This window comes from Phaethon lepturus, unplaced genomic scaffold, assembly GCF_000687285.1.
Source record: "Phaethon lepturus isolate BGI_N335 unplaced genomic scaffold, ASM68728v1 scaffold35625, whole genome shotgun sequence".
In the NCBI taxonomy this organism is placed as follows: domain Eukaryota; kingdom Metazoa; phylum Chordata; class Aves; order Phaethontiformes; family Phaethontidae; genus Phaethon; species Phaethon lepturus.
Window position 1 is genome coordinate 1 of NW_010539008.1, and position 19,595 is coordinate 19,595.

The following is a 19,595-nucleotide window of genomic DNA, read 5'->3' on the forward strand; positions in this document are numbered from 1 at the left end:
CCCTGCTCCGGCAAGCGGGGAGAAGTGCTTCGTGGGGTAAGTACCTCCCATGCATAGGAAGCCCTCAAAGCGCCACACCAAAATACCATCACACATTGGGAACCTGTCACAGCACCACAAGACACCATGGTCACCTCACATCTGTGCTTTGGGATGACGGAGCGCCCAGTCCCACAGTGCAGAGTCATGCAGCTGCAAGCCCTGACCCTTTGGGTCTGCGATGGCCCTGAGAACTACGGCATGATCTTCACGCAGCTTTTCCAGGGGTGGTTCAGAAGGAAAGGGATTTATTGCATCCTCAGGCAGCCCAGCTATTTTTGACAGCACTCAAAAATCATAAGCCTTCTATACATCACCATACCATCTGCCTTGATGTTAGGACTGCTTGTTTGTTAAAACCGGTGCTGACTAAAAATAAAGATATTTTTCCACCTCTCCTAGGACTAACAGCAGCTTTCTTTTCTGTGAAAAATCATAGATGATTTTAGAAAAAACAAACTTTTTAAAATAAATTTATTTATTATATAGACCAGATGACATCACTTTCTTTAATATTGCCACTTTCTAATATGAAGAGGATACTAGTTCCAGACAGACAGCAAAAGGGACCTTTGCACCACTTAGCAAAACATGTTGGATACAGTCACATGTTCTTGGCACTAGGTCAGATTATCACTCTGCTTTTCGTTATGATTTGGGTTCTTTTATGTGGTTATAAAAAGTACTAGAGCAGGTTCTAGTAAGAAGCTCCTGTTACAACAAAGCTAGTGTAACACTTTCAAGGTATTAACCTACATAAGGATTCAAACATGTCCATTTAGAAGCAAGCCTGCAGAGGAATACCATTAAAAAAACTTTACTAGTCAAGGATTTAGCTACTAAAATGCAAAAATTTATGATTTCTAACTGTTCCAAAATAACACATAAGCAGAGAACTTCATATGCATATCTACCTTATTCCTTTGAGGTTTATAGGTGTCTCCTACTCTGAGTTAGTTCACAACTAACAAACTGTGCTTTTGCAAATACGTATCTTAATAAAATAGTGCTTTAGTCCTAGCTTGAAGATGTACTTAGTATTCTCTTATTTGCTGGTATAGGGTGTAAGCGTTTTTTTATACATATTCTAGTATCTGTAGTTTAGATACTATATTACATGCAAAGTTTATGGCATTTTTTTCTTGGCCAAGGAGGAGACTTCATGACCATAAACAGCGTATGTAAAAATACGGACACAGCTTCTGTTTTCACCTGCAGGAAATTCCTTCCCACGTTCATCTACATGAAGGTTTAATCAGTAGCTGGTGTGAACTACTGTGAGCTACAGTAGGAGCTACAGAGATGACGCTCCTGTATTGGTACATGTCTGGTAAAACACTCAGGAACAGTCACCAAATTCAATTCTCCTGTACTCCTGTGCTTTAGAAAGATGGTGATATGGAACAAACTACCCAAACACAACACATTATTTTGAAACACAGCTGCTGGATAAGGAAGAGTAAGGTGTGCCTCCCTGAGAGACCTGTGTGACACAGAAAGAACTAACCCAAGAAACAGAGAAAAGAACTCAGATACCAGGATTTAGGCAAGACTGGGGAAGAACACTGTCTCTCCTACTTGTATCAGAGTACTGCGGTGTTGTACCTGTGTTCAGACCTGAAAAGAGGAGTCATCAAGTTAAAAAACAAAACACAACAGAAACAAACAACCCCACAAAACAAGAAGACTTACATAATCTTTTAATTGCATTATAATTTCGTTGTACACTCTTCAAACAGAAATATCACTTGAAAAGACATCCAGTTCCCTTATTTTGTTGCACTGTACATGTTATGCAAATAAGAGCTGGGGCAGCATACAAAACAAAATGTTGCTCTGGCTTTTCAAATAATTAGTTGAAAGCAGCAGAAATTTAAACATAGCTGGGAATTTACAGCCACAGAAGAGCTTTGCAAAAGACTGGTTAAATACAAAACACAGATGCAAAGAGGGGAAGAGAAGCTGGGGAGGAAGACGGACAACAAATTTCCAGTTTGAGGCTGAAGTAGGAAAAAAACCCCTAACAACTGTACACAAGTGTCAACATGCTCAGTATTTACATTCTGAGCATTACCAATGCTACAGACAAGCAATGTACTAAAAAAATAACTTAAAAAAAAGCTATACAATTGTAGTTATAAATACTATGTCTTTAAAACTAGTTAAGTAGTGTAGGCTAAAAAAATGTTCACAGTTACTCTGAAGAGAGCTGTATATATATATATTGCACAGTAGAAAAGTTCATTCAGTATACCATATGTAAACAATTTTTAACTTCTCCTTTGGCAATTTCAGGACTTAAAGGAGTATTTGCTGTGAGCAAAAGCACTTGGGTATAAGGCACATCAAAAGCTTTTAAAGCTGCAAGATAAATCCTTCTGATACTTTCCAGGTAGCGCTGTCATTCTCTTTAGAAAAACATGTACCTATCAATTCAGAACACCACATTTCTACAAGTATAACTCAGAGGTCTGGTGACAAAGACATCAGCTGTTCTTGGCTGTTATTCTACAGTAACAGATTTGGCCAAATTTCTTGGAAAGTCCACCTAGAATGAAGAGACAGACTTTCAGTATATGACAGAGTAATACTGACATTCTGCATTTGACAGTTCATTTAGTGAGCTTTTTTTAGACTTCCTAATGAGTTCTGTTTTATTCTAGACACATTAACACACACAGGAGACTACAGATATGCAGATAATGACTCACTGTTGAATTCATCCTTGCTTCTAAAACCCTCCTAGCAAATACATACTTGTTTTGCAGAGGGTACCTTTCCAAAGCAGTTATCATTATCAAACTAACACACCTAGCCAGTGTCAACAAACTAAGCTGTACAAAGCACTGAACTATTTTAGGTTAAAGTGCAGTATCACATTTGAAGATTTAGTTCTCTGAAAAAGTCCTATCTGCACTCTTAACTAATCAAACTAAGCAAATAATTTTTTTTTTTGAAAGATAGCAATTAAAATATAAAGCTGAAGAACTGGCATGGAAATGCCATCTCTACCTACCACAGTCACTATAAGCTCCACTATTATCGCAATTCTTTGTCAGATATGCCATATAACTATTTTACACTGGTAAGAGGAAGTTCAAAACTGCACTAACTGGAGTGCTAAATATAGAAAGCACTTACATCGTATCCTCTGAGAACAGCCAGGTGGAATGAAAGCAACTGGAGAGGAATAACACTCAAGACTCCTTGAAGGCAGTCAACTGTATGAGGCAGCTCAATGGTTTTGTAGGCAAATTTCGAACTTTCTGTGTCTTCTTTCGAACACAGAATGATTGGACGACCCTGAAAATAAAATTTTGCCATGTTAAGTGAAGAGCTGACTTAGAACTCCTTTGAAATACTGATTCACAGCATGCCTGTAGGATGTCAGAAGAGCTTAGGTAGCTAACAAAGACAATGCCAGTCTTGTATAATGACTTTTGCCATTCACTGTTTTGTGAGACTTGAATGTTTTCACCCTGTGGAGTTTTAACTATTCCATTTGCTTCAAAACAAACCAACCAACACAAACTAACCACCTGCATGGAATCAATTTTCATTACCGGTGTTAACCTTTAATGACAACCTACAATGCACATATATCATCTTATTCATAACTAATAATTAGAAAAAAATCACCAATACATCCTTTTTTTGAGCAAGCAATACCATGTGCACTATCTCTTTAATTGCATTGGTTAAACAATTTACCTGTCGAGCAGTGACCTGTTGCAGAGCATTCTGGCATTTGGTAAAACAAGGATCCTTCATTATCACCATGATTACAGGCATTTGTTTATCTATTAGGGCTAAAGGCCCATGTTTCAGCTCGCCAGCCAGGATACCTTCGGAGTGCATATAGGTGATTTCTTTTATTTTCTAAAAAAAACCCCAAATACCATCAAATTACTAGTAAATCTGGTAAGAAATAAAAGCCACAAGAAGTAAAACACCAAGGCTCTACATCTGCTGCTTAAATACAGACATACAGTATCAAGTTGTCTGTTTTCACTATTAACTAATCTTTGAAAATACCAAACTTGTCTGATGGGATTTCTAGCAGGCCGCTGGTGGAAATGGAGCTTGCCCATGCACATGCATTTGCAGATAAATAAATGGAGTAATCAACAGGAACTGTAAGAACAAACGTCCAGCACAACCTTAGCTAATGCAGTCTACCTTTAACAGATCAAACTTCTGTCAGAGATGGATGTGTCCATTCCACCAGAACGTTCATAGCATAATTTATGTTTCCTGCATGAGCATCTCATCTGAACATCATCAGCACATTGTGTTTTTCTGATGTTATTTTCAAATGGGTCAGTATTTTAAATTGTTTGGTTTTAAAACAAACTCATTAAACACTTCATTTATTATGTGAAAGAAACAAGAAACTGATACTGTATGCAAGTTCATCTTATGTATGTGTTCAATTCAACAGGACTAAATGCTCTTAGTTATAGATAGCAGTTTTACTGCAGCAGAATTAACTTGTAATGAAATATTAGAAATAAACTATGTTGCAGAAGCCACAAAAGCTCATTTTAAATAACATTCAACAGTATTAAGGGGTTCCTACCAGAGCTCCTTCCAGACAAGTGGCATAATTATATCCACGACCCATAACCAGCAATGATCTTTGTTTGTACAGTTCAAGAGCCAAATCATGTATCTTCTCATCCAAGGACAAGACTTCTTTAATCATCTCTATGGGGCACATAAAAAGCACATATATGAAACTTTTTTAATTGGAAAAAATAGTTTGCTTGTAGTAGGATGTTCTAGTGATTTATTAGAGCAAATACGCTTAAGATAATTCAACCATTAACTTCGCATCTTTGCAACTCTGACTGTAGTTAAAGGATGTTTTCTGCAGCCCTATTTACAATAAGAACTTTAAAGCAACTATTAGTTTAACCAGTGTTCATATATCCCGTTTATATTTCTAAAGGAAGTTGTGAACATCCTTTTTAAAGTCACCTTGAACTAGTTTCCTTTTATCCATCGTGATTTAAAGTGAAAGGCTTCAACCATTTCAAATTATCAATTTAGGAAATCAAGTAATACTTCTCATACAAAACTATCTTCTTGTAATTAGAAAACCCAAACCATGAAAATTCTGATCTTCTTGCCAACTTTGTTGAAAAGGTACTTGTAAAACTGGCAATTAATGCAGAAACTAAAATTTTTCTTATACTGTCTACCTTTCAGGAAGAGGGGGGAGAGTGAAATTTAAATAAGGAACAAACATCCCAGAGTAGTTTGGGCCCCTCACTACAAGAAGGATGCTGAGGTGCTGGAGCGTGTCCAAAGAAGGGCAACGAAGCTGGTGAGGGGTCTGGAGCACACGTCTTATGGGGAGTGGCTGAGGGAATTGGGGTTGTTTAGTCTGGAGAAGAGGAGGCTGAGGGGAGACCTTATTGCTCTCTACAACTACCTGAAAGGGGGCTGTGGCGATGAGGGTGTTGGTCTCTTCTCCCAAGTAACCAGCGATAAGACGAGAGGAAATGACCTCAAGTTATGCCAGGGGAGGTTTAGATTGGATATTAGGAAAAATTTTTTCACCGAGAGGGTGGTCAAGCATTGGAACAGGCTGCCCAGGGAGGTGGTGGAGTCGCCATCTCTGGAAGTGTTCAAAAAACGTGTGGATGTGGCGCTTCAAGTCATGGTTTAGGGAACATGGTGGCGCTGGATTAATGGTTAGACTTGATGATCTTGAAGGTCCTTTCCAACCTTAGTGATTCTGTGATTTTTATATTGCCCATTAAACAACATTGTCTATCCCTCCTCAAACCCAAAATATCAATATACCTGGCAATGACTTTAGTCCACTAATGATTTCCTGTCTCCTCTTCTGCAAGGAAATTCTGTCTTCAGACATCATTAGACCAAACATTACAAGAGACACGAATTGGCTAGTATAAGCCTGCAGACAAAAAAAAAAAAAAAAAAAAAAAAAAAAGCAGCAGCTAAGTCTGCAGACAGTTAGTATGATCTCAGTTTGAAGTGCTACAATTAAAACTTTAATTGGATTCCACACAGGTGAAGTATGAAAGTCAAACACTGAACATCAATTACCTTTGTGCTTGCCACACCTATCTCAGGTCCTGCATTGATATGTACACCACAGTCCGTCTCCCTGGATATTGAGCTTCCAACTGTGTTGGTGATGCCAACTGTGAGAGCACGACGTTCTTTACAATACCTCAAGGCCATAAGCGTATCTGCAGTTTCACCTGCAAAACATTTACATCTTGACTTCAGGTTGACAGAGGATAGTAATGATTCCTGAAAAGCACAAAATTCCCTGCAAGTGTGTTCTAAATAACTGCATCCACACTTACACAATGCAACATGCAACTGAAAACAATCTTGCAGCACTCGCTCATTGTCTGTATATTTGAATCAAGTCTGAAAAAACTTTCATTCAAGACAAATCCGGCCCATTAGCAATCATCTTCCTTTGCAACATGCAGAAACTAATAAATCATTGGCTTTTTGTATTTCTCTACAGTTTTTACTCAACTGAACGCAAACAGTAAAAGCAGCCCACCTGACTGACTTATAAAAAAGCACACGTCATCTCTGAATACAGGTGTGTTTCTATCCAGGAAGTCACTAGCAAGTTCCACCATCACTGGTAATTCAGTTAATTCTTCCAATACTTGTCGAGTCTGTATTCAAGCAGCACACAATATTTGTTAATATTGCCACCCGTAAGAGTCTTGACACCTTAAGGGTGAGAGATAATCTAAATGGATTCTTGTTACAAATGTTGGTAAGTACAGCTCACCAGGGCTTCAAAAACCAAGGTGAAAAAACAGTTAATTTCTAGCATTGGAGGTAACAGCATTGGAGCATTAATACCAAATGTGGTACAAAGGAAAACTAAATAAAAGGGCAAGATCCCTCAATGAAAGGCAAAGTTTGAGATACAGAAGAAAAAGCAGATGAAGAGCTGTTGCCTAAAAACAGAACTAGGAGTTACAGATGCATTTCAGCTAAGGCTGAACATACAGCTACTGCGGCGTGGTAACTGGTCCCACAGCCAATAATGATCAATCTTCGGCATCTTCTGATTTCTTTCAAGTGATCCTTCAGCCCCCCCAGCAGAACTGTAAGCAAACAAGCAAGCATATATCAATGGCATATTTTATTTTCCAGTTAATATATTCAAAATTTGCAGGCTTAGTGCAACTTGAGCACCTGTTCCGAGTTACCTGTGCTGCTCTCAAAGTTCACTCTGCCTCTCATCGTATTGACAACTGATTCCGGTTGTTCAAAAATTTCCTTTTGCATGAATGCACTGAAGTTACCTGTTTAAGAAAACATTACATGGTAATGCTTAGGTACATGGTTTGTTATCTGAAGTCTATTACAGTTACAAAGAGACTAGTCTTAGATGACCTGTGGTAGCAAGCTAATTTAAGTTGACTTTGTTAGCTTAAACAAAAACTTAGGAATAGGTGAGAAGAAAGAAGGGATTGGTAGTACTCTATTAGATTGGTTTCATTTCCCAACACTGAGAAAGTAATTGAATTCCTTTTTAATTCCATTTCAGTTCTTAGTTTACAGTCAAAGTTTGCCAACAACTACAACAACATGTTAACATATTTCACTCAATATTGAGATGAATAGGAGAATCTAGGAGCTTCCAAGGCTAAAAATGGGTAGGGTCCTATACTGCCCATCTTTCCTTGGTCTTAAAGCTTAGAATTGCCATCTCCCAGTACAAAGAGCCTAAATATCAGGTCATTTTCACAACAAATTAGCAGTTTTCTGCCTTATCTGTTACACAAACAGTCAGTAATTATCCATCTTTGATGATACTTGTTTACAGATGTTTCATCCCACCTTTCATGATTTGCTGCAATTCCATCTGCAAGGTTTGGATGGCCCGGGAAGGATCATCACTAGCTGAACGCTCGAGACGGTGAATTGAAAGCTTCCCATCAGTTACTGCTGCAATGTCATCATCTTCTAAGAAAATTACTCTGTTGGTGTGCTCAATGATAGCACTACAGAAAAAACAGAAGCAAGACAAACCTGACATGTCAGTAAGAGTTGGTAGCAGCACTCCTCAAAGCAATTAAATATGCTACACTGCACTTCCAGCCCCTTTCTATCTTCCTTTTGGACATAACTACAGATAGAGCCATCTTAAAGGAAATGGCTCCATCTGCTGCTCCTCCTGCACTCTCACAGGAACCCAGAGCAGAAGGCTCATGAACCACAGCATCTTGCATCAGCAAGTTCCTGCCAATCTGATCCTGCTTTCCAGGGTCTCTGATGGACCCCTAAGGTCAGGATCTTACTTCTGAGAGACACAAATACGTACGTGATGTCCAGGTTCCTGCTATCAAACTTAGCAGGATACCACTGTTTCTTCCTCTGATAGCTGGATTAAAACGCCAAAAGCCAGACTTACCTATAGTCTTCCCAAATACTTGGCTAATAGTGTCTATTTGTACCCAACTTACCTTCCTACACTGGATTTATTTTACATAGAGGTTGGTAATTGGAAGATATTTACACTTCCAATGTTCACGTCAAGCCTCCAGATTTTTCAAGTACCTTAGCCTGTGGGCTTTATGAAGTTACCTGGATTAGAAGGTATCCTATCAGAAGACAATTGTACAGCAGCAAGATAGCACAAGACTTCCAAAACTCTCTCACTTCTAAACACGAACAGTGTTTTGAGAAGTGTTTAAGTACTTTTACTACCTTGCATCCGAAGCGAAGAAAAATTCTACTGCTTTATCCCCAACAGCATGAAGGCAGGTAGAGCTGTCCAGTCTTTTCATTCGTGAATTGCATATGTTCTTCACATTCTCAATGTTGCCTATTAAAGAAATAAGACACTTCAAATGCAAAATCAGATCTGTTAAAGTTAGAGATTACAGACTATACAGGTTCAAGGTATCAACAGTTACACAAGCATTTGATGGGGGGGACAGGGGGGAATGACACGACTTTTACATGAACTACGCATTCTGTAGTATAAAAATAGAATATCCTCAGCTAGGAAGCTATTTGGGGCATCAGCTGGTTGTTTTATAGTACAAAGACCAATTAACCTAATTTCTAATCATAAAGTAACAATGATTTTAGCTCTTAGAAATAATGCAGTTGGATTTATCAACTTACATGTTCTATATAAAACAGGAATCTGTTCAGTAGACAGCTTGTACTTGCTTCTAACCCCAATGAGCAAAGGGCTCCCTCTCCTGCAATGGAAAAATACACAAGTTTATAAAGAGAAAGGTGCATGCAAAGAAGTCAAAGGGCATCTCTGAAGTTGAAAGACAATATCCCATCTAACATCCTAAATAGGAAGATCCTCCTCAACCCTGATCCTAAAGCCGTTATATGGCAGAAGTCATATAAACTTGGTTTGTTTCTGTAAGATTTACCAAATATTATTACATGAATAAGCACCATATGCTTAGGTGTTTCTTTGCCCACAAACTACACCCAGGTAGAGGAAAATATATATGAACTAGTTGTTTTCCTTCCAGTAATCACTGGAAAAACAGCTTAGCACAGGAACCAATTTGAATACTGTTTTTAAACAAACCCTACGCTGCCTCTGAAGTGAGCCAGCAATAAGCTCGAGCGCTCTTTACTATTGAAATACTGTTCCACCCTTTAGCTTTTTAAACTCAGAAATGTCAACTGCACCTCTGAAACTGTAGAATATTAAGATAATTTTTAATTATGTGTGTCACGTGCCATACTGAAGAGCGTATTAAAAAAACATATCTCACAGGAATAAGAGTCGTTCACTCACCCAACACCTCAGATTACAAACTTAGCTTCTCTTAATCCCCTCAATCCTAAAAACCCAAACCTGAACCACATATAGAATAGCTCGTTTCAGATACGTTCTCCAGTTAGAGTGATGGTACAGCTGGCTTTTTCACAATTTTAATATAATCCTATTTTAGGCCACTGAAGCAATGTGCTTTTGGGTTGTAGTATAAAACAGTCTTTATTCCCACTGCTACTTCACTTGCTACTTTAATGTCTTTACATTTCCTGAAAGTTGTCTTCCAAGTCATAAGTAACAGTAGAACTTACACAGAAGAAAACTCCTAAATGCTATGACAGCTATAAAACACTATTTGTATAATCTATTAGTATGATGGCATTTTAGCCAACCTGAACATACTCCTCTCAGTCTTTATTCAATGAGAAGGAAAATTGAACCGCACCCTTTCCCTCTCCTTTTATATATAGGAGGAATGTTAGCACACTCCTAATAACTTTAGAAACAGAAAGTACACTGAGCTCCTTTATTGCCACACTGCACTGTAGTAGATAACAGGACAGACTAAGGGAATGAGCTGTCAGTGGTACATTCTTCTGAGCATCTCATTTGGGCAATCTCCAAACAAAAGTGTATTTGCATGAGGCAAGAAAACATCATCTGATTACTTTTCACTACTGTTTTTGCATTCTCAAAAAGTAAGCAGTCACAGCTAATTTATTAAACAAAACCAAGTTCAAGATTATAGAGAACCAACACAAGCCTCCGGAAATTCCGTGACCTACAGTCAGTACAGTTCAAATTAAGTTATATTTAACAGTCAGCTGAAGAGACAGCAGAGTTTTGCAGCTCTTCACAAGGATTCCACTAGTGCAGCTATCTACCTTCTGAGTTTTTGTTAGTTGAGCACTTTAAACATCCATATTCTAGGTTGTTGGTTTGTGGGTTTTTTTTTTTTTTAAGAGATGTTAGCTTTTTTTTTTTGACCTAGAAAAGCATGAATTATGTATAAAATGGACTTCTACTAACCTGGTAGCAACAGCTTCACCTGGGTAATGGATACTCTTGAAAACCAACGCAAAAGCACCTTCCTGGAAACCATGCAAACAGAAGAGAAAAAGAAAAAAGAACTCCTAAACAATTTATCTCCATTAGTTGCATCTCATTAAACTGGGGCCCCTCTTCCTGAGGAGGCTGTGAAGGAAAGTTCTTTACTACTATCAGGAATCTCTTCCTGGAGGGCAGACCGCACCTTTAAAGGAACTGCTCAGGGAGCAGCAGCAGCTAACATGCATGTAACAGTGCAACAGCTGAATGAGCAGGAAGTGAGCACTTGGCCTCTCTTTATAAATAAAAACAATACCTTCTAATGCAAGCATTAAGAAAATGTCCGAGATGTTACTGGTAATCAACGTGAAGACTGTTAGATATTTACTTTTAGTAAGACTTTTAATAATCATGTGCATGTAGCTGGATTTTATTATTCGTTTTCAGCTAAAATTTTGGAGTTTAAGCAGCAAATTCTCACTAATGTATTAAAAAAAACCCACACCAAGAAAAAAGCAAAATCCACAATGCAAGAACAAAAACAGGAACACAAAATCAACCATTCTACTGTATCCTGCAAACTTGAGGAGTATTCCAAAAGCAAAAGCCCCACAACCTTGCAAACAGACAACCGATGGTAACTTTCACTCCGCTCCCAAGGACTCCAGTCTGAGACTACTCTGCTCTTCTTCTGTGGTCAGGTGAAGGCACCCTTCCCCTCAACTAGGTGGCTGTACCACTATTCTCTCTTGGCCCACACAGACCTTTATTTGGTGTGTATTCCAGTCCTGCTCTAGGGAAATCCCACAGAGCTGCTTTAGAGAGGAGAAAAAGGGAGTTGAAAAGAGCGTAAGAAACTGCAGGAAGGGGAGGGAAAGCATCTGCCCCAAGACTAGGGGAGGAAACAAAACAAGCTTTCTCCAAGTTTGCAAAGCATCTATGGAAGTTTTTAAATGTTCACATACTAAGTAACCGTAGATTCCCACTTCGCAGTTTGGGAATCAGCTACGCCATGAATCAGTACAGCTAGTTAGATCTACTTCCAAATCTGCAGGCCAAGGCATACTATTAGACATACTTGAATCACAGCAGTGTTTTAACATGATCAGAATAGCCTTCAAGAACACGCTGCCCTTTATGAGAGATTTCAACCTCCAGAGGCTCCTACATTTTTTTTTAATTAAACTGCTTCATTAAAAAAAAAAACTGTGATAGCCTGTTGCTTTAAAAAAAAAAAAAAACAACAAACAAAAACCACTGCTAATGCAGTTTAAAAATCTACCATTGAAAAACCTTTGAAGTTTCCAAAATTTTAATCTCATTTCTTGGTCTATTAAGCATTGTTTAGAGGCCAAAAAGCATTAGTTACAGCACTTTCTAAAGACTCCTGCAAAGGATCTAAACACATAAATGCGGAATATTACACAAGCCCACAAACAGCTTATACTGTAGTACAGGAAAAAAGGAACATCCCACTTACCAACTGTTGAATAACTCTTTCCACCAAGGCTGAAAAACTGGTGTCTTCACTCTCTCTGTTGTCATACATGTATTTGATCAATTTGGGGATTGTTTCTGTATCCGTTTCAGATTCAAATTCATAGCCTTTGCTCTCCTGAAATATCATATAAAAGAGTAAAAAGAGTTTTCATCCTCAGGCAAGAAACACTGAGGAGCTTTTCAGCTGTTTCTCAACAGAAACTGCACAGTAAGACAGACTGCTTGGAGCACTACACTGGACTAGTGGATATATATCACTATAGACAAAATATAAAGACATCCTTGTCATAGCTTACTCTTTCAGAAATACTGTAATAAGACATGTATTAAGACTTGCTTAGCATCTGTCAAGCAACAAGAGACAGGAGGGAGACTCCACACACCCTCTCAACAACGAGAACTCAAATTGCTCAAGAATTTTAGCACAAATTGCTACTCTACTCATAAGTACTTTGCATTTAGGATTGCAAGGACATACTGCATTTCACCAGCTCCCGCATATCTTTATTAGGCAGACTCCCTCACACTACTATTTTATAGGTGATGTTACAAAACTTGAATCGAGATTCCAACAAAGCCACGAAAGATCCACTGTTAGTTGGCGGACCGCTTACTTTATAGTTTTAGAATCAAGTTGTCACAGACTCACCAGAAATTTTCTCAGGTCCTTATAATTTGTGATGATTCCATTATGGATAACAACGAATTCTAAAAGGAAAAAAAAATATAAACATCAGTAATAGAAAATAAAAGATATTTAGCTCAGAACACAAAATTAGAGAGAAAAAGGCTTAGAAGTACACTAGAAACTAGCTGGTACAGCTTTCAGACCAGACAGTTTATCATAACATGGACAACAGAAATTCTGTTACAAATTCTGAAGGCATACAAAGGTTTTTCCAAATCATCAAGACACAGGTTTAAACTACACCAAGCCATTTCAAGTGAAAAACGAGATGAAATCTCCCTTCTCCAGCCCAGACAATACTGATGCCTTTTAAAGTCTTACCTTTTAAAAACAAGAATGTTGTCCTTTGACTAACTTGCATCAATTTTCAGAAAACAGATGTCATTAGTCTTTCACAGCGTTACTTTAGCCTCAGAAGAGGCTATTCTATTGTACAAGTGTCTAACCTAGATAGAATAGCAACAGCTTAGCCCTAATATACAAAATAGACGCCATGATGCTAGTAAGAAGAGAGTACATATGTAATATGTGGGTTCAACCATTTCAGATTCATACAGTTCCAGAGTGCTGCAAAAACTACATACCATTTCTTTTATCTGATCTCTGAGGGTGACTGTTTATGGCACTTGGTACTCCATGGGTCGCCCAGCGAGTATGAGCAATTCCAAAATGTGTTTCAAAATCTGCTTTTGAATCCAGGTCATCTTGTTCTATACACAAGAAATTCAGTTTACCAAATATTTACATTTGAGTCTCTCTCACACACACATAACACAACTAGTAAAACACTAAGAGAATTGCTGCAGGCAAAAATCTAAAAGTTATCTTCTGGCTTTCTTTTAAACGATTTCCTTTCTTGACATTACACTTCAGACAGTTCAAGCTACGACGATTAAAACTTTGTTTGCCAAGACTTGAGCATTTTTCAGCCAATACTAACAGCTAGGCTAACAAACCACATTACTACAAATTATACTGTAAGCGTATTAAAACACAACTTCAGTTCTTCACAGATGGAAGCACTGCATAAAGCAGATTGCGATGACAGCCAGATGCTGAAATGCTCATAAATTCTGTCAAGAGTCCATGTTTCGACATTTCAGCTACCAAGCACAAAAATCATCCGAGTAAAGCATCAAGGAAGCCCAGATCTTGACCAAAGACACAAATAAGAGAGGAAAGAGTAGACTGATAATTTCACAGCACCACACCTGAAGATCCACTTGCTTTTCAAGTGCAGATTTGGGGGTCACAATTTAACTGCCATCGGATTACACACTGCAGTTATTTCTGGTACAAAATCGTAACTGGAATTTAATGGTCTGACTTTCTGCTGAGATGCAGATGATACCTCAGTGGGAGGCCAAAGTAAAGGGATAATTTTTAAGACACTTACTGTACAACTCTTCTTCCAGGGCCTTTACTTTTCCTCTTTTCTTAACTAGTTTGATGAACCTTTCTTTATCTTCATTATTGTTTCCATCAATTGCCACTCCTACAGCACAGGACAGTCACAAGTGTTATTTAAAGCATAAAATACACTGGATTAAAAAAACAGGCTGAGAAAATACAGAGAAGCACACACTAGTGAAACAATTATTTTTAAATTATCTTTCAAAGGGCTATACTTAAAGTCACTAGACCTGTGCATGTTCAAATCAAACTAGATGAAGTCTACATCCACTGCATAGACGAAAATATACATAAGCCATCTCAAATTTTGCTTGAGGACAGATTGATATTTGCCCGATAAAATTAGCCAACTCAAATTTAAAGACAAGTTTAATCTTCCTCATCATTTCACTGGAACTCACATGCACAAAACAGGCTAGATGACCCTGCATGGAGGTCATTTTCCTCCCACTCTCTTTGCTTTGCTTGTGTGTACTAAACCTCAAGTACCACCTGACTACAGAGCTAAACACATAATTTAAAGTCCTGAGTAAAGTTGAAGAAGAAACTCCAAGAATCAAGGTAATTAGTTCTGATCTTTTAATCTGCAGGGTAAAAAAAAAAAAAAAATTAAAAAAAAATCCAACACACAGAAGTTAAAAGTACCCAAAAGTCACATACATACCTATAGGTTGATAAAATTCATTTGTTGAGTTAGTTTACTTACCTGCAGAGTCATATCCTCTGTATTCCAGCCTCTGTAATCCTTTTATCAGGGTTTCAAATATTTCCTTCCGTGTCCGAGGCACTCTGTAGTTTAGATAAGCAAAAATTCCTGTTTAAAGAGAAAAGGGGAAGGGGGGAAAAAAAAGAAGCAAAGATTTTTTTTTTTAGAGTTTGCATCCCTTCAGACTCAACTTAAAACCCATTGAAACTAGTATCACAGAGAGGTCCTAGGGGGACCCAACCTCCCCTTTAGTACAATTCTTCCTACTGGGTTCTTAAGTGGAAAGTGTTAAAATACAATAAAGGAACCAGGACCCTCATTTTCACCACGCAAACAGATAAACTTTCTTGGCCAGTTTTGCTCTCCTTATGTTACCCACCAAGAGTTAAACAGTTGAGAGAGTTTAAAAAGAATTCTACTTTTCATGAAAACCGCAGCTGAAAATGGGAACATTGTGATCTACTTCATATCCAGATCTAAAACTAGACATTGAAAGAAGGAATATATTCACCAGTACTAACACAAGGAGACTTTTGTAATCAAAGTTACGGCCTTAAATACCCAACGGGTAGGTACTAGGCACAAGATGTATTTCTGAAAGGCTCCAGCTTAATCCCATATATAGCAGTCACTTCAGCAGGAAAGAAAACATAAAGAGAGGGCAGAAGTCAAAAGGATAGGACAATAAAAAAAAGAAACAGAAGATAAAAAAACAGGGTCACCCAAAAAAACAAGCATTTACCCTTTGCGCTGCCTGAACACAATGCTGCCTGCCAAACCCAACTCAACAGAGATATAAGATCCATTTGTTTGCCCCGTGTTACTGGGGTCAACTCTTACAGAGACATCATAGGAAAGACGTGAACTCACTCCTTGCCTAGTCGGCAAACAGAGCCTGGCAGAGCCTGCAAGTCTGATCCTTCTTCTCTTGAATAGGCCAGTCATCAACCAAGAAGAGGCTTTTTTAGTTTTTGCGTTGGTTCTCCCCACTCTCCCACACAGACTTTTTTTTTATTTTAAGGCAAAAGTACACAAGCATTTTTTCATTGAAAGGAGTTTGGGGGATGTTGCTTTATCTTTAGAAAAGGTGTAATAAAAAGGTCACCTGCAAAGGAAAACACAACCATTCCTTTTCTCTGCCCACTGCTCTTCCTGAGACTTCTGCATTTATAAGGATAGATTAGGCCCTTTTATTAACTCTTGCAAATCTGTGCCCCAGTAAAACAGAAACGTCTAATTTCTCTGTTTCAACATTTTCTCCAAGCAACAAGTCAGGACTGGAGACCACAGTTAGCAAAAACCAGACTTTAAGAGCTCAACAGATAAGCTGTTCAGACAAGCAAGCATTTTAAACAGAGAAAGCCTTTGTTGAAATTTAACACCTTCTTCCCCTTCAATTAAGGCTTTTGAACTGTAAATGGCTGTAGTGAAGAAGCTGTTATAACAATACACCAATAAATGTCCCTTATAAATATTATTGTCAATTTGTTTACTCCACTGGTTTTAAGCCATCAATACTGTTGATTTGACAGTGAGACTAAGAGACTATAACGTTGGTCACTGAATTGATCTTGGAAGGATAAAAGGGTGGAAAATGCTCTTCTGCTGCAGAAGTGAAATTTATGAGGAGCCTAGCCTAATTATTTCTAGTGTTCAACATTAACGGAGATATCAAGACAACAGTTGCATTTAAAGAGGTATTTGGGAATTTGAACAGCTAAATGCTGTTTTTCATTGACGTTTTGAAAAATAATGCCTTCAGTTATATACAGTCACCTTAGACTGAGAGCTTGTTGATCATTTTTCCAGACAGATATTTACCGTTCTCTGGCACTAACCACAAACCTCAAGAGCAGCATTCTTCAATTTCTTCAATGCAAATTTCTCAACATCATTCCAAAACATTGCTACACACCTAATTTCAGATCCAGCTCTACTTTCTAGGCCAGATTTCACAATATACTTAAGAAGCATCAGCCGTGTATGTTCCACGTGGCATCTTTGACTACACAGAGCTCCAGGAAAAACCTTCCTTCGGGACCATCCTTACAAGGCTACCAGTGTGCTGCAATTGTTAAAAAGACCCTTGTTTCCAGGGAACTCCAGCTGTGCTTCCACACACGTGAAGCAGAAGACGCAGAAGTCACCAGAGGCCATTTACAATGAAATCAATAGCTGCAGCCTGACTTCAAGGAATATATTATAAACTCTTTCAGTTAAGGGAAATAAATCTTACTCTCAGCACCGCTTCTCTAGTACTTTTCTGTTTCATGATTTACCCACTTGCATATTTTCTTCCCTACTCAGTCATCATTTTGGCTAGATTTAAAGCACATTGCTCAACTTATGTAGAAACAACTTTCGATAAAGTCTTCTTGTAGCTTAATTCCTTCTGGAAGCAAATCAAGATGACTGAATCTTAGTTGAATCATACTCATGATAAGCGAGGTTTGTGATGCTCACAACTTTATAATGGCCTCCCCAAGCTTAGATGCCATTTCCAGAGCTTGCATCTCTCCTCCCCCGTCAAGACTCAAGTACTCTCTAAATTAATGCAGTACTTTCTTCATACATATCAAGAAAGGTAATGTTTATTTGTCAGCACAACATAAGCAATGAAATACTTTCCTAACTCATACATACAAACATAGAATCCAATGAAAGCATTTAAGAAGTGGTTTACTAGAGCATTGCTCTCTTGACCTGAATGCTAAATCTAGTTCTTAACTTTCCATAACAACAGAGTTTGCATACAAGCATGATCTAGATCAATCGTTTATGGCCTACCTTTAGAATTAGATACTCAGAACAGAAAAAGACTGTTGTCAAAACATTACTAAAACCAGCTTTAATCAGGTGCAGACACTGAAAGTAAGGCTCTCCCTTTACATGGATATCAAGACTTTAGAGTTTCCTCTTTCTCTTCCAGGATTTCAAGCAGAGCGTCAAGAAGTTGAAAAGTTCACTGAGTATTTTTCGTGTGGTAAAAATCCACAAGAACTCTTGCAATTGCAAAACTTCACCAAAATCAAGAAGGGGGCAGCCTATACTTGAAGTTTGAAAAAAATTAATGTTTGGTTTTTTTTTTAATAAAAGGATATCTCTGTTGGGGTAAGCACATTGTTGATGCCAGAAACTTAGCTTTGAGAAAGTCCCAATCTCAACTTCATATCCTGGTGAAACTAATTTTGATTTATAATACGTAGATCATCAGTTTAAGAGAATCTTACACTATTTTCAAACCCGGCATACTTTTGCTATACTGTCTCCTTACATGTGAGTGCAGTAACATCTCAACATTGTTTCCTAAAGAGCATGTTTATGGCAGTATTTAATGACCTATGTATTTCCAAAACAGAAAACGTGTTTAAATCTTCATGTGCTACCTAAGTCAGAGAAAACACAACAGGACATTATTTTCAACACTTAAACCTGTAAAGATATGCAAAAAGAAAAACAGCAACAACAAAAGAAGTAATTTAGAAACTGTTGGTTGCAACTTCAAGAACTCCTGCACGTCCTACAGCAGATCAGCATAGCAAGGAAGATATGGGACATCTTTCATGATAAGAGATGTCACATAAAAGGTTTCCAAATGTTGACGGGAAGAAACTAGCACTACTTTCACTGCACTTCATGAAATGCTGCTCTCTTTGCCATTTCACACTGAGTCAGTTACTCCACCCCAAACTAGATGTTTTACCAAACTCATTTAACACTGTTAACACCCTCATTTCCCAATCAATATACAGTCCAGATATGCCAAGTTTTTGATATTACCATTACATGTCTCACTGCTTGGTGCTTGCCACCAATCCCTTTGGTTTGCTTAGGCACTGAGCCAAGTCTCCCACCTGAAGGGGTTTTGTAGGAAGGCACCGAGTTTGTTTCATTGATAGCGTCCCAAGAGTCACGTAGGAGCTCGAACAATATCACCTCGTGTTTCCATTCAAAGGAAGGACACTCACTACACTCCTTGCTCCTTCTGAGGTTACAATTAAAGAGGATGGGGAAGCAGGGAAAAGGTATCTAGCTCAGAAAATACTTTTTTGAGCTGTAACCACTCACTTTCAGTCTGCTTCTCACAAAAGAGGTTTTGTTCATTATGACTAAGAAGTACAAGCAGAATTTCTTCTGCTTTCAGCAAAAGTATCCTTCCAGACCTGCGAGGAGGTTTCAGCGAAGGAACAGGTACAGATTCACTGAAATTTCCTCTGTAACTAAAATACATTGCATTAGCAGCTTCTGAACCCGCACTTGGATTTTAATCTGACCCAAAGCATATCTAAGCAATTGTATACACGATGTGGGTATTATCTTCACCATCTCCTCTTTATTAGATAAAGGAAGGTGAGTAAACTCACACCGGCTAAGAATTGAGCTCCTTCACTGCCTTTGTTCGAAACCCGCAAACTCTTCCTATCGCCGCAGCT

The 19,595-nt window shown here is 38.2% G+C and overlaps 1 protein-coding gene across 1 annotated transcript; it reads right to left on the bottom strand.

Annotated features, from left to right (window-relative positions):
* Nucleotides 1–1,912: 1,912 nt before the first annotated feature.
* On the bottom strand, nt 1,913–19,393 carry GFPT2 (glutamine-fructose-6-phosphate transaminase 2). The gene is made up of 19 exons (XM_010286999.1): nt 19,231–19,393; nt 15,163–15,270; nt 14,440–14,538; nt 13,628–13,753; nt 13,005–13,063; nt 12,336–12,470; nt 10,838–10,899; nt 9,187–9,266; nt 8,764–8,881; nt 7,894–8,057; nt 7,260–7,355; nt 7,057–7,154; nt 6,593–6,713; nt 6,118–6,275; nt 5,851–5,965; nt 4,619–4,746; nt 3,751–3,918; nt 3,181–3,342; nt 1,913–2,587 (listed from the first exon to the last, which is right to left on the bottom strand). Exons 1-19 carry the CDS (start codon nt 19,391–19,393, stop codon nt 2,543–2,545), a joined length of 2,205 nt encoding a protein of 734 aa, XP_010285301.1. The 3' UTR covers nt 1,913–2,542.
* Nucleotides 19,394–19,595: the final 202 nt, after the last annotated feature.

Coding starts and splice junctions, on each gene's coding strand:
- GFPT2 (XM_010286999.1), bottom strand. CDS start 19,393: ATGTATTTTAGTTACAGAGGAAATTTCAGTGAATCTGTACCTGTTCCT. Junction 13,754..14,439: donor CCTGGAAGAAGAGTTGTACA/GTAAGTGTCTTA, acceptor TCTTGTGTATAG/AACAAGATGACCTGGATTCA. Junction 8,882..9,186: donor TCCTGTTTTATATAGAACAT/GTAAGTTGATAA, acceptor TTTCTTTAATAG/GCAACATTGAGAATGTGAAG.